Here is a 15691-nt window from a genome sequence, read left to right as displayed (position 1 = left end):
ATGTCTGCTTGGTTGCATAGAAACTACAGCAGATAAACACACAGACCTGAGAGCATGCACACCTCTGGTCAAATGTAGTCTAGAGTCAGCCTGATGCCTAGCTGTGCGCTAACTGAAATATGCATCATCCCTTGTTTACTCAATGCAAACACAACCATGTTTTAAGATACATTTTCAAAACCTTGTAAAGTGACTTTTGAGATGATTTAAATCTCAGTTTGTGTTTTATTTATAGGGGGAGAGAGAGGGGGGGATGAAATGCACTAATTGTAAATGCATGAATCTAAACGTCTCACATGGAATGATACACCGTGTAAAACTTTATAAACTCAGCGGGAGATAAAACAGCTAAGATTATTCGATCAATCTAAAGCAATGCAAGAGCAAAGACAAAGATATAAAGCTACACCGACGATGCAGCTGACAGGTGTATATGTTACGTGCAAGGACAACACAACACATTTACACTGTAGCATCTCCCCTGCTTGAGCAAATGTGCAATATCTGTGGTTTATATCATCAGAACTACAGGACAGAGAAGAAAAAGTGGAAATAGTTACGTACAGGGAAGAGTGAAAGACACGAGAGAATAGCGATCTGAATATTGATGGGTTCTGAAGGATGATTTTGTTAAGTCCTGATGAGCTCTGACATGCCAGGCCTCCCAGCAGCCCCTGGCACTCCTGTTCTCACCTCCACACATGAGCAAGCTCATCTGTGAACTCCCCCCGCACCTTTTTACACGTTTTACTGTGGCACCTTTTTTTCTGATTAAACATGCAAACACTGATACACAGGGATCCATGCCAAAACACCCCAAGACACACACTGACACACACACACACACACACACACACACACACACACACAGACACACACACACACACACAGATCCACACAGACCTACAGTTTCTTACATCGTCACTGAAGCTTAGCCTTCACTTTTCTTCAAGGACTGTTGGCAGCGAGGATGGAAAGACGGGAGAAGCTCCAGAGATGGCAGAGAAAGAAAGAATAATAAAGGGAGGGTAGAGAGGGAGACTGAATGGGGCTCTCCATCATGCTGTCAGTAAGGTACAGCTTTAGCGTTAGCAAGGAATAAAGAGTGTTTTTAAAAGGTGCTGTGAGGTGCGGCGAAGATGAGTCGGATAAATGAATTCTCTTTTTCATTCAAAGAGCCCAGTAAAGCCCACAGGGTCATTCTGTGTGTTTGTGCGGAGACAGAAGGAGGGAGAAAGAGTGTGTGTGTGTGTGCAAGTACAAGGATAGAAAGTGTGATGGCGTGCATGCTTCTGCCTGGAGTTTGCACTTGAGAATGCATGCAAAAAGCCAGACTTTTGCCATGGCCGGCTGACGTTTTTGTTACTCCTGACACTATAACATATTGTGTTTTTTCTGGCTGTTGCCCCTCTCCTTTCACCACTGAGTGGGAAAAGTAATGTAGTTCAGAGGGGGCATGTAAGATGGAACAATGGCTCAAAAATATTGAATAAGGAGTGAAAGGGAGCCAGGGTCTGAATGACAATAGGCCAGAGCTGGGGGTGAGGACTGATGGTGTGTGGGGGGAGTGAGCCCAGATTGATGATAGATCTCCACTGGTTAAATATTATCAGGCTTCTTTTTTCATGTATCAACCCCCCTCCTGTCCTGGTATCACACAGAGAATGGTAAGATGTGGCCAGCTAATGATCTGCCCTTCTGAGCCATTCACTTTTTGTATTACCCTATTTACTTACTATTGGAGACACTCCCCTCTCTACGGGTTCACAACACAGATGGTTTGGGTAGCCATAGTGACTGCCGAGCCTTATTTATATCAGCCCAAAGCCCTTCTGTGTGTCTTTTTTTTTCTTTAACTCTTGGAAGTTTTGTCACAGATGGAGTGCTGAAGTTATAGGCCCCACTGCAAAGGTGGAAAAAAGTTTTTTCTTTAACTTATTCCCTATGAAATAAAAAACAGTGACGGGGTATCTCTGTTATAACTTTCTCCATCTGTAGGTTTATTAAAAATGCACGTCTTGCGCCAGCTATACTTACAAATGTAGATGCTTATTTGAAGTCACTGAGATGTCCTTGAGGATATATGTAACATTGTTGAGCAACAGCACAGCAGTCGCTCTGTGTTGACAGATGCACGTGCATATTTTGGCATATGATAAGCCATGTGATGTCGGTTGGGTTTTCAGTAGTTCTGTATTTTCCCCCGTGTTTGTTTTTGCAATACTGCCTAAATATCAAGGGTGGGGCAAACCATGCCCTGAAGAAAAAAAGTTTGACATTGATATCAATTTTCACGGCACTTCTCTGAGTTTGTTGCCTCGCCTGACAAAGAATGAACATCTTTTCTGCTGCCTGTAGCGAAGCTGAGCAAACCTTTTGACTGCAGAAACAGTGCGCTGCGCAATGAAAATGTGTAACTCTGATAGGTCACTTTTCAGTGTCCTCAGCTCCCAGATGAAGTTGACCCACATGCACCTTTGGGACTTGTGGGTAAGGAGGGCTGCCTCTCATCCAATTAAATCCTCTCTTTCATACACTTTAACACAGACACACACACACACATATATATATCACATATGCATACATATATATACACACACACTAGGGCTGGGGTGGGGTATGTGGTGGACAGTAACGGGGAGGGGGGTGAGAGATGGCAGAGAAAGGGGAGTAGCTGCTCCATCTACATTCCCTGCGCCCCATTCTTTTGAAATGCTGATGACTCCTCCTCCCTCACTGTCATCGCTCCGCTCTCTTCTCTTTTAATGTGGCGGAGTCATCCATTCCATTAACCCTCCTCCTGCTCTCCCCTCCCCAGGTTAGAATGAGGCAGATTCACTATCGCCAGCCTCCCCCCCCCAACCTCTCTATAAAAGGCAGGGCAACAGGGGCCACAGTGGTGACGATGGCAGGGGCATTTGTCATGCTCTGAGCCACGGCAGTCTGTTGCTCTCCCGAGGGCCTTTTGTTGTCCCCAGATCCCAACTTGCTGGCTAAGCAGAGGATTTCACATGTTTCATTAACATCTGAACCAGCTCGGCACTTTTGTACATTTCACATCGCTTGGCGGGAACGTTGCACGGACACAGACACGCACACACTTGAAAAACATAAAAAAGCAGGTTGCCAGAAGCCCGTGCGTGCATCCAGGAGAGAGCAGTCAGTTTTATGAAAGCGCAAGGATTAGAACTGTATCACACACACGCACACACACACACACACACACACGTGCACACACACAAACACACTATGAGTGTTTCAATGAGTGTTGACTGCACATTCAGCCTGCAGTTATCCAACCTCTGTGTGGTTCGTGGCACACATTCGGTCTTTGTACTAAGCACAACAATCAGCGTGCCCTGCCCGGCTGCCGGTGTTAGGGGCACCACTCAAGTGGAGGTCACTCGGCGAGGCGTTATAATGCTTTGGGCTGGGCACAACAAGACTGAGGGCAATCCACTTAAAGCGAACCACTAACCCCCCTCTCCCCCCCCCCCCTCCGCCACCTCCTCTCATATCCCCTCCAGGCCACCCCGAGCATCACACTTCTGAATGGAAAACGGGAAATCGGCCCTCTGCAGCACTTCAAAAACTGGAGAGAGTGAAAGCAGCGAAGGGGAGGTTGGGAGAGAGGAAAATACTGTGGAGGGGAGGGAGGGGAGGAGGGGGTTAAAACATGGTGCCTCGACACCCCGACAGCAGTGCCTAAGATCTCTGTTAGAGGGAGATGAAACAGCTCGAATCAGGCAACATAGGCAAAATCAAAGCCCGAAAGACTGTTTTGATGAGAAGACGGCTTTTTATGATTTTCCTCGCTGCCCCGTTTTTTTTTTTCCCCACTCCGTCTGTCTTTCTCGTGAACTCTGAGTTAAGGCCACAAGAGCAAAGCTGCGGTCAAGAACCTGGATCACAGGAAACGGAGAAATGAATGGTATCATACATAAATAAAACAGAATGTAGGTTGAGCTGTAATTACATCAGTGATGCTAATTTCCGAGTTAGTTCTGGTAGAGCAGAGGTGTGGATAGAGCTCCTAGCCCTGCCAGCCTCTTCAACTCGGCTCCCTCTTTTTCTCTCACCGTGAGCTTTCTTGCAGCAGATCATCTCTTTCCTCAGACTGTACACTATACTTATTACTCTTGAAGTAGTTACATAGTTAGCTATTTTTTTATTTCATTGTCATACCAAAAATTTGACAGCCAATATATGTCAGATTTCAAAAATACAAAAGACACTTTAATGTTACAAAACCAAAAGGAAAGCATCAGTTACATTACACATATATCTATATAATTTCAGGTAAAATATGTTTTGTGAACAGAATGACAGTAGAGTAAAGAACAAGCTTTTGCTGCAATCTTAATTTTCATTCTGATAGAGGGCTTTTTTCTTTATTTTCCAGGCTTAAAGGGGTTCTTGAGGGAGCTTTGTCAAGTCAAAAAAACATAGAGACCACAAAAGACTACAGAAACCCTGCATTTGAAAAACATGGGTGTTTACAAGTCAGGGAAGGTTTAATGAAAGATGCTTTTGAATTGCAGTATTCATCCAGTCCAGTGTTTTTGGAGTTTGACCTATACTAGGGACTAAAAATAATGATATCTAAATGTCTGCTGCATCAATTTTCTACCATTCTTTTTTAAATCTGTCTCTTGCAAGTTCCGCAAACTCTATGGGAGTGCAGTACTAAATGCCTGGAGCACCCCTTTGTGTGTTGTGTTTTCTATGTGAATAGCCATGGCAGTATTTGTGCATTGTTCATGTTTTAAAAATATGTTTCAGTTTTTAATTTATGAAGTATTGCTGGGATTCATTGTAAAAAAAAAAACACAATTCAAAATTGGATTCATTGTCCAATATATCACTGAGATGGCAGATTGAAGAAATCCCCATTTCTCCTTCGAAACTAACATCTTCTTCCTCTGACCATGATCCATTGATTTGTTTATCCCAACTGAATATCATGTTTTACTCTTTTGACTTCATAAACGTTTCTGTCAGTCTTTGTCTCCTCTGCCTGCTCTCTCGGTTGCTGTTTTGCTCTCTGTTTCGTCCTCTGTCCCTCTTGTCTTTCCTAATAGAATTAGCGGTGTGTCCGTTCCTATGTACTAAACATCTCCCTGCTCCTGACAGCTAATGGGGGCCATTCCAAGTCCTGGATGACTGATATTGAGATATCCTCCCTCCAGGGTAACATCCATAGCAATTTTCTCTTGATTTGCTGAGTGATGGACTCGGTGCAAAGGAACATAGACCTAATGATCATTGCGGAGATGGGCTCTCTAACTCAAGGCCATAGAGTGTGGACGATTACAAGCTATACAATAAGCTATGTCTCCTCCCCCTCCTCTCTCTGTCTTCCTCTCCCTCTGCTGAGGTATTTCCAGAATGCTGCCGGCCATGATGGATTTATGAGTGGGCCATACTTTGGTAAACACCGATGGTGGGCAGCTTTGTCCTCCCCCCTGTGATATAGTGAAGGTCCCCATAAAAAATGGGAAAACCAGGTTACGGCCACCATAGAGCGGGGCTAAACAATAAAAGGCTTTATGGGCAGAGATATAGGCCTGTACCATAAATGCTGGAATCTGCTGTCGGAGGGACATTAAAGGGATAATGACGGGGGGGGTGTAGCTTTCACAAAGATCCCTGCAGCCTCTAAGAGGGTCTTTTTAGAAAAGACACACACACACACACACACACACAGAGGATAGCAAAGCAGCAATGCAGAGATCTATAGAACAGTTTGACTTTGGGTCAAGCTTTTAGTGTATATGGGTGTGTGTGTGTGTGTGTGTGTGTGCGTCTGTATCCAGTAGATTGACAGAAAGAGGTGGAAGCGGTGCAGTGTACATCGATAACTGCAGCTTGTTCTCACATCGAAGGGTCGGGCCCTCATTACACATTGGCTCGCTGTCGGGGAGCACAGCTGTTGGGTTTGGCTGGTGCTGCCTGTACGGGCTGCACAAAACCAGCTGTGCAAACAAATACACACACATACACACAGAAACCGTAATGGCAGCAAAGGGAGCGGAGTTGTAACAGACAGGTTCGTGGAGTTTCGGGTAGACTTAAACATGCACCAAGGCGCACGCACACACAGATAAACAGACACGTATTGATGGGTGATGCGATCCTGGTAAGCGAGTGGCATGAGGAAGTTGGTTGCTGGGACCATGCCAGTGGTGGGGGTGGGGGTGGATTATGGTGCTGATCATCAGTCGTGGGATAATGCTGCTGAGAGGCAGACAGCATGTTTTACCCCACAGCGTGACAGAGACCTGGACAGACGCAATCACTATCTTACTGTCTCTTGTTGCCTCCCGAATTAGGACACATTTCAACTCCTCAAAGTGCTTCCCCTCTGTATTTCTCTCCTCGTCTCTCCCCGCTGTGCTGCTTTATTAGGTTGCTGGAAAGATTTAAGAAAGATAGAAAGCTTTGCCGAGGCTTGCCCCAAACTTCTTTATCGTCTGGGCATTAGCCATCTGCTGGCACATGTGCAGGAGAGCTCGGGGGGGAGGTGTAGCATGAGTGCCTGTGTGTGTGTGTGTGTAGTAGCCGCTAAGGCAGACAGGAACTCTAAAATTAGTCCCGGGCCATTCTAACTCAAACATGTCTGGCCTTATCTTGTCAGGAGATGGCTTTTACCCAAGCCAAGTGTTGTCCGAGCGATACGGCAGGTCTGATCTGTTTTTTCCTAAGCCTTTTACTCTGTTTAGTGTCTCCAGGCCAACCAGAGCTCAGCCTGCTTTTTCATGACTTTTTGACAATTTGATTTCGTTCTGTTTAGATTTGTCCACTCCAGTAAAGTACACACTGTGCAGGAAGTGTTCATAGCCATGGAGGAAAAAAAAAAAAGGATCTCCAGTGTGCAGGAACACAAGAGTCAGGGGACAGCTGATTGCAGATGTTGATGGATCCTCTCCAGAATCTGCTGAACATTTAACACAAACTCTGGCTCATTAGCTCAACCGAGATCCGCTCAGCCACTGTGAGCTCGGGTTTGTGCGTTTGCAGAGAAGAAGGCGCTCTTCCTCCTCTTTTTTACCACACACAATAATCCAAATGACATAACGACCTATTGTTTGTTCTAACCTGTCGGCTCATCTCCTTGGGGGTGAGGGGGGGGGGGATGGCAAGGGGAACACTCTTTACAGCTTCCTAACACCCCTGATTGGGCTGAAGAAAGGAGGAGAGTGGGGGCAGTAAAAATAGCTTGACACCCTCAAGGTCCAGCCAGCAATCTCCTCTCCGCCTTCGCTCATAAAACTCTTTGAATTCCCTCCTAAAAACCCTTCTTCCCTCTCTCTCCCCCCCCCCCCCCTTCTCCCTCCCCCATTTCTCCACCGGACTCTCAGTTCCAGCTTTGCTCCAAATCAAGGATGCTATGTTTACCGCTCGTGGTGTCCCTCTATTATTTGCAGTTACATAACCATCTATTTCTGTGAGGCCTCCATGTCTGATTGGTGCTTTAATCAGGCCCCTCCGTCGGTTTGCTTGGACTTTATGCAAGTCCAAGCCACACAAGCGAGACTCGCCTCTCAGTGACGATTGAGGAGATTGAGACACAATCTCATTCTCTCTGGCTTTGCTCTGAGCCAGAGTACTTTTCCATGCACTCAGGAGTGTGGCGCTTATTGAGAGAACAAGAACAGCCACCTGGACTGCTGTTTTAATGTAGGCTGAACCTCTTGTGGCTCTTATTTTCTTTCTACTTTGGTCGATACACAGTCGTTAAGATGCAATAAAGACCACTGACCACCTTTATTTCTCCGCCATGCATGGCACCGGTTGTTGAGTTTGTATCCAAGCACTTGCGCACATATTACGTGTATGCATATGTCAGTTTCACATCGACTCTGGTCAAAAAAAGGACAGCACAGCAGTACAGATCGGACACCATCTGAAACTAAACCAGCGCTCATTTCTCCCTTGACGTGCACCCATTTCCCCAACTGTCTACTGTCCCTATTTCCCTTTCTCTCTCCTCATTATATGCCTGGATATATTCACTTCTTTTTAAGCATGACAAAGTGATTTTTTTTAGTTTAAAAATAAATGTTAGAGGCTGTGGGAAAACGACTTTTTTTCAGGTCTAATCTTGTATTTTTCCCTCCCTCTCTGTTATAAGCAATGATCAACAATCTGTTATCTCTTAGCTTGTTCTATGCAATCACAGGGTATTACCCGAGGATGAATGCTCTCCTCTTGCAGAAGAAAACAGAGCCTGGAAAAATTAGCATTTTCTGACAGCCATTACTCATAGGGCTAATCCTGTCAAGGAATGTGTGGCTGCGCTATCAGTGCAGGCAAGGGGTCGCCGTGGCCCAGGCCTGCACATCGGGCTCTTATCAGGCAGGGTAAACACACTGGGGCCTGCATTAAATAAGTGTCACAGTCAGTAGGGGCGGAGCAGGCCAAGCCCCCCTGCCAGGCTCCATGCAGATAATCCCTCTCAAAAACCGTGTTGGTCAGACCCAGCTGTGGCCTGTGGCTCAGGTGCAGGGAAAGTGGGGGGAGGAGAGGTATTGTTCAGGCAGTGGTGTAGTTTACAACACAATTCACACAGGTTTTTTTTGTTTTTTTTTTTGACTACGTCCATATTAATGTGGATATGTTCGAAAAAGGCTGTTTATGTATCAAAGGTTTTCTGTTTCATTTTCATTTAATTTTCACGTCATTTTTTCATGTTTCACATCCTCACTAAAACACCAGAGTAGTAGAAAATTGCTTAAGCCCATGTTTCCACTGGCCAACAGGAAGGGACAGCGTGATTTTTCTGTCAACAACAAGTTTTAAGAATCAGCAGCTCAGTCTTCTCTCCTTTGACCTCGTCTGGAACGTCCCAATTATAATGAAACAGGCTTAATATTTTCATATGTTGTCTTTGACTGTGTGAGGTTAAATGAGCCAGATTTTCACTCTGGCCAGTCAAATTTATAAAAAGATACATGTGTAATGTGAAATGCCCCCCAACAACATGATGACTAGCGGGTGCTTGGCCTTAATCTTTGCCAGTGAGCATACACAGGCAATTTGAGCCAGCAGCTGTACTCCAGATCACATGACAATCAGTGTTTTTGAAAAGCTCAGTTTTCCCTGTCAACATAGACCGGTGATGTTTGTGTTTGTTGGACTTCGCTCTGCTTTTTCAGCACTGATATTTGCATCACCTGACTTTGAAGAGGAAATATTCACACCTTTGTTTGTAGCCGTGCTGCGATAGCCTTGGCACAGACCGGAGGCCTGCAGATGACACATGACACATGTTTGCATAACAAGTTGCAACAATGTTGCATGGAATGTTGCAGCATAAAGGTGGAGTAACATTTTTATTAGGGAGGTGATGTAACTCTGGAGCAAAACAACTTCCTGGACTTTAACTACACTGTGACAAAAGTGAAGTGTCACTTACCTTGACTCAGTGACTTTGCCACTTTTGTTACTTTTATGTGTGCTGGAGGGAAAGTGAGGCGCCTCTCCGGGCAGCACTTGAGGAAAAGTGTAATGGTGTTACACTGAGTGTACAAGGTGGGAAACCTTGAATAATGTGGGATGAGAGCGAGCCAGAGAGGCGAATCCGAGTCAGCCAGTGGGTCACCAGGAGGTGAGGCTGCCTACTTCCCTGGGTTCAGGAAAAGTTCAGGCGCATAGCATTAGGCAAATTAGGGAGACAGCGGCTGGGGGAGAAGAAAAAATCGGAGGGTAGGGACTGATGAGAGCATGGGGGAAAGGGTCAAATTAGTTGGAAGGAGGAGCCCAAATGAAGAGTGAGAACATAGACGGGAACTTCCAGGAAAAAAGAGGAGAGATACAGTGTGGTGCAGCACTCATTATGTCCATGAACTCCCTGTAAAGATATGAAAGACTCATTACTGAGCTTATATAACTTAATCACGTCCTCAAATACATTTCTATTTAAAGCCCCCCGCACCTAAATTTGAGGGAGGGCGGCGGGCTCCCCCCTTCACACAGTCCCATGCAGGGTCGATGTTTGGAGAGAGGGAGAGAGAGGGAGATCCATGGTGACGTCCCTGAAGGGGTTAAACGTAGGAGGAGCAACGCATGAAAAGAGACCGAGGGGAGAAAGAGAGAGAGAGAGAGAGAGAGAGAGAGAGAGAGAGAGGAAAAAAAAGAAAAAGAGCCTGGCGGAGGTGGAGCCAAAGCCCTCAGCTGCTGTGCCGTGTCACATTTGTGCAGAACATGATAGTAGCAGGATTCGGTGTGGGAATGATTCAAGCTTCTCTCTCCAAATACAAACAAGGCGGTGCTGCATGTTTCACGCGAACCTGGATATTAGAGAGCAGCGTCTGATCGAGGGGAAGCCGCCGGTTGCTGTAGCGCACGGAGGGACACCGGTTCATTCACGGGGCTGACAGGAGTCCACCCACGGCGGGCGCAAACGGGACAACCGACCGAAACCAAAAGGACAAACTGCAACTAGAAGGGATTTCCTCTCTTGATATTTGCGTCTTCATCCCATCGATAATTTCCCTGTGTTACCGACACGGATTTAGGAGATTTGTGTTCTCCTTTCTTGGGATTTTATTCGGCTTATTTTTCCTCTCTGTGGTGTGGATACAGCCTCAAATGTTGCTCTCTGTTTGAGCAAGGCCGACAGGACCTATATATTCTGCTGAAGTTATTCGGGTCGATTTATTTTTTTTTATTATTATTTTTATTATTATTTGTGCATATTCTAAGCCGTGCTCCTGCGCCGGACACCATGCAGACTGCTCTTTTAAATTATGTTTTCAAATTGAGCGCAGCCGACTAGGCTATTTGAGGCACTGATTCACTCCTCGGTGTGGTTTTCGATCAATACAGCGCCCAAAAAAAAACCAAACAGAAGATGCCAAATACTGAGATGTCCCCACTGTGTTTGGATGTATCACTTTTCCTTCGATTTTAATGCAGTTTTTTCCCCCCGTTTGGCCCCCTTCAGTTTCTACCTCCGCCGGTGGCGAGCTGAGCACCACAAGGCTCGTGTGATCCTGCCCCCTAAGTGCGCGACAATAGTTCGTTTTTTGATAATAATCCCCCGCTTTCGTCCTGCTTCGTATGATGTATGAGAGTGTGGACGTTGTGGGACTGAATCCCAGCCCGAACCCGTTTTTAATGATGGATTACTACAACCAGAGCAGAGGATGCTTGATCCCAGAGAAAGGACTGGTGCCCGGAGCGCCCCATCCCTACAGCACGTCCATCAGGAACCAGCACTGGAACGGCTCCAATCACTGTAGGTGCCTTTTCCTGCCTCTTCAACTTCATTTCACTTATTAGGAGGAAGTTGAAGCCACCATGTTTATATATATATATGTGTGTGTGTGTGTGTCTGTGTGTGTATTTATAGCCCATATAAATGTCGCGTTTTCTATTTTTTTTCATGATTTTATTATCTCACCCACACTCGCGACAAAAATCGTTATTATAAGACCTTTTATCTATGCGTCTCCAGACTTTATTATTTAAATAATTGAAACCACATAAAATGCGGCAAACAGCGTTGCATGTTGACAGCTTCATAACTGCATTATATATACTTGACCCACTTTCGGCTTCTCTCTCTCTCTCTTCTCTGCCTCAGTATGCGTCCAGGTTGGGTTATTTTTCTCTGAGAAAACCCTTGGCGAGACTGCGGCGCTCTGATCCAGGCCACGTTATCCAAAGCTTTCGCGTTCCTGAAATATGCACTTCATGTAAACAAGGGTTTTTTTTTTTTTGGAAGTCATGCCAGCATTAATCAGATCAAACTTTTCCTGCCAGTGTTATCCCTCTCGTACGTTCCTCTGGTAATCTGGATAGCTGCACCCACAAGGCCACAGTTCCTGAGCAACACTGGCCTTAAACTGGACAGTCCTCTCTGATGAATGTTCCAATAAGTCCCCGAACTCATTTAAAAGTATTTTGACCTGTGGTTTATATTTAGTAAAGCTGGGGAAACATTAGAACAAAGTGTGCTTTTTTTTTTCTAACATTAGAGTTTTATGTATTTATCTCAATATCCTAACGTTTTCTGTGAGAGCATAAACGTTAGAATAAATATTTAAATCGTGATAAATGCACCCAGGAATGAATGCTTGTTGTCCTATGTGCCATTGAGTGAGGATGACAGGCTTTCTGCCATGTCTATAAATAGCATGGCAGTGTCTCATAGAGCTTTTAAAATCTCAGCGAGACTTTAGTGATTGTGTGTGTGTGTCTGTGTGTGTTGGATGTAGTAGCTTTCTTGGAGGGGGGGTTCGCATGGGAGGTTTTTTAGTTTATTGATACTGTATCTGCCTTAATAAGAGAGAGTTAAATTGCAAACAACAAAGTATCACAGAGTCCCGTCCCATTCTTTACCTCAAAGGAGCTGCTCTGCACAAAGCTGGAGCAGGCCTTTATAGAAGAGATAGCTCTGTTGTCTTTCACAGCTGAAGGAGCGTAAAAAGGCAGGAATCTCCACAGGCTCTTAAGGGCCAATTTCCTCCTCGTCTCAAGACTATAGAAACACACGACAAAGGGAAATTTAAACAAGAATTTTTAATGTTTGGCAGAAACAACAAACACATTGAAAAACAGTTCTGTTTGCGATGTTGCTCCTCTCTCTCTCTCTTTCGTCTTTTTCACAGCTTGTTTTCACCAAGTCAGATGAGATTAGAAATGCCTCCCGACTACAAGGACAATTCACATACATTTTTCAAAGCAGATATCCAAGCGAGCTTGATAGTATTTATCGAATTGGCCCACTAAAGCTCTAGTGGCAGCATTGATTCAAACCATGTGAGCTTATCTGAGGCAGACTGTGGGGGTTTGGCCCAGGAAAAGACCTCTGATCCCTTACTCGACTCCACATTGTTTTGCTCAACGGAGGAGTTGCAGGGGGAGTGTGTGTGTGTGTGTGTGTGTGTGGGTGGGTGGGTGAGTGAGTGAGTGGGGGGTAGCATAGCTGCTCTTTGCCTTACTGCTTGAATGTAATAAAAAATTTAGTGCACAACCGAGGAGCGGTGGGGGTGGGGGTGTAGAGTAGAGAGGCGCAACATCCGTTAGTGTCATCACGTGGCTCGGAGGTTTATTGGATCATAGGGGTAGAAAACACAACAGACAAAACAGAGCAAGATTTCTCTCTTCGCCTCCCGCTCTCGAGCAGGAATCCAAACCAGCCAGGCTCAAAAGCACGAGACAATCCCAAAAACATCTGCTGGCTTTATCTGTTTCTGCACTTTTTTTTTTTTCTTCTTTTTTTTTTTTTTTTCAAATACAAACTTCACAGACTGTAGTCTCTCGGTATGTTATCCTCTGCACGTGGGTTTGGAAACAGATTGCGGGTGGAGTTTTTTTTACCCCCCTCAGTTTTTTTTTTCCCCTTTTTGGTCTTCTGTTTTTTCAACCTCTCCACACTGGCTCTAACTATTCATTATAGGCTTCACAGACGAGCTCTCTGGCTCTAAGAGTGCACTCAGTGACATCTTCGCTGAAGTGAATCTGGCCTAAAACGGCCTCCTGGACCCATTAAGTGGCTGGGCACAAATCCAGATCATATGGACGCTTCATCCCTGATGTTATTAGTTTTTTTTTAAAAGATGCAGACTGCCACTTAAGTTATTCGACTGTTTCCATCCAGCTGCTGTCAGCGCAGGTTTGCTGAGTCACAGGCTAGTGTCAGCTAGTCACTTGTAATCTGGTTATATGCAGAGCAACAATGCTGAGTCTTTATGGTGAAAAAAAAAAAAAAAGCTCTGGTCTTGCAGATTAAACACACTTGATTTTTCACTGAGTGCCTGTCAGAATGCTTACAGCAATTATGGGCTCATGCATGAAAGAATGTGCATGGCCTTGTTCACATGACTGTCACACACTAAAAAAAATGGGGGGTATGAAGGAAAGGGGGATTGCATGGTGGGCTCAAAAGCTCACCAGCCCATAGGCTTCTTGCTCTTTTGTTTTTTTTCCCAGGCTGTCCACAGTACGAAAGAAAGCGGTCACCAGGGATTTCCAGAGAGAGTAGACGAGGCAGAGAGAAGGGGCGAAGCTTTGGCTAGTTTGTCTTCTGAGGGCTGGGGCTGCCGAGTGGGCTATTGGACATGAACGCTGTGTGTCTGAGGGGCAAGTGACTGGCAGCTTAATCTGACTCATGTGGTATTTAAGTGCGGAAGTCCTTTTGCCTAGCAGGAGACGAGGCCCAAGAAAAAACAGATGGTATTTTATTGTTTTTCGGTGCAACAGACTGTAAGAGCAGGAGCAATTTTGGGCGATGATGAAGGGGGAGGTTAGTTGGACTGGATTTTTTTTTTTTTTTTTTCTGAAGAGAGGAAAGCAAGAAAGTTTGAGCTTCGCTGGTGGAGTGCAAACCCATGTGGTCTCATGTTTGGCTTTCTGAGAGACTGCAGCATCAGACAACGCAGCAACGCGTCCTTAATTTTTTGTGCTGTTAAGCAGCAACATGGAAAACTGTGGGTAATGTGTTTGGACTTTATGCTGGCCAGCAGATTGGTGCTGGCCTTGCAAAAGAGCTGTGAAGATCACTTCCTCCCCCCCCTTTATTTATAAATGCACATTTTATTTGGCAAGTGTATGCAGAGAATTGGGAATAAACATGAACAAAAGAGCATAAACAGAGAGCGGCTCGTCCTGTCCCTAAACAGAATTGGCTGAAGTACTGTCAGTTTCTGACATTGAAGGGCTTTTGCTGTCATAAACAGCTGGAGAAAGGGGTCATCTATAATTGCAGAACATAAAGTACTAAATTTATTTTCTTGATCAATCCACTCAGGGTTTCTTGGCAAAGCTGCTTACAACTTAAGCAAAATTACAACTTGAGACTTTATTGACATAAAGCAGTAATGCAAATCCCAGACGTTAATATTCCTGAACTGCAGTGTTTGACCTTTATGTCAGTGCCAAGTCCCTGAGCCTTATAATATCTTCTGCATGCTCTTTTATGTCCACGCACACGGACACACTGATGAGAGAATGGGCCTTTCCTCCTGGGGCATTGATGATCCTGACGATGATGGAACTGGCAGGATAGATGGACAGCATTCAGACAAGGTCCCCTGTTCTTCCTGGAAAGGGAGAGCGTCAAGCAGGCTCCATATTGCGCCACGTCTGCCTAACCCCCTTTCAGCCAATGGCGACAGTGATTTAGTAGCCTGATCATCACTGTGTGTGTGTTAGTGTGTGTGTGTGTGTGTGTGTGTGTGTGTGTGTGTGTGTGTGTGTGTGTGTGTGTGTGAGAGGGAGAGAGAGGGAGCGAGATCAGTATGTCCACAGAAACACGCCTGCTGCTTTCACCTTCAGGTGAACATCAATAACACATTTTGTCATCAAGGTATGTTTGTAATGGCAAAGGGGTGAAGGGAGTTCAACACCGCCGCTTCTGCTCTCCTGGGAAAAGCCGCAGGGCAGCATTTCACAACCTGCCATCACTCGCTCCCAAAACGGCACCTTGCCACCAACCTTCAAAGCTGTTGCTGCCCTTTTTATAGAGATGCCCTCAGAATGGGATGTTCACCACGCTGCAAGGTTACCAAGAGCAACAGGGATACATGTTTATTATTTTATTTTATTTTATTTTTTTTGTGACAGTGCCCATAGTTTCTGTCATTTTTTTGAAGGTGTAACGAGTGGGTGTGGTCCATCACCTTGAACACTGGCAGAGAAACTGGCTTTTGGACACACACAAACAATGCTACAGCTGACTGGC

The 15691-nt window shown here is 45.3% G+C and overlaps 1 protein-coding gene across 8 annotated transcripts in view; it reads left to right on the top strand.

The window, feature by feature from the left end:
* The window catches only part of raraa (retinoic acid receptor, alpha a), a 150260-nt gene that overhangs the window by 96507 nt on the left and 38062 nt on the right, over positions 1 to 15691 (top strand). The window contains exon 1 of one of the 8 annotated variants that reach the window (XM_044337723.1): positions 10067 to 11242. The exons of the other annotated variants lie outside the window; for them this stretch is intronic. Coding sequence (XP_044193658.1) covers positions 11065 to 11242 — 178 coding nt within the window. The 5' untranslated portion in view covers positions 10067 to 11064. Of the gene's footprint in view, positions 1 to 10066; positions 11243 to 15691 lie in introns of those variants that run through there. 8 annotated transcript variants of the gene reach the window in all.

This window comes from Thunnus albacares, chromosome 20, assembly GCF_914725855.1.
Source record: "Thunnus albacares chromosome 20, fThuAlb1.1, whole genome shotgun sequence".
Taxonomy (NCBI): domain Eukaryota; kingdom Metazoa; phylum Chordata; class Actinopteri; order Scombriformes; family Scombridae; genus Thunnus; species Thunnus albacares.
This window is presented reverse-complemented; position numbering and strand designations above follow the sequence as displayed.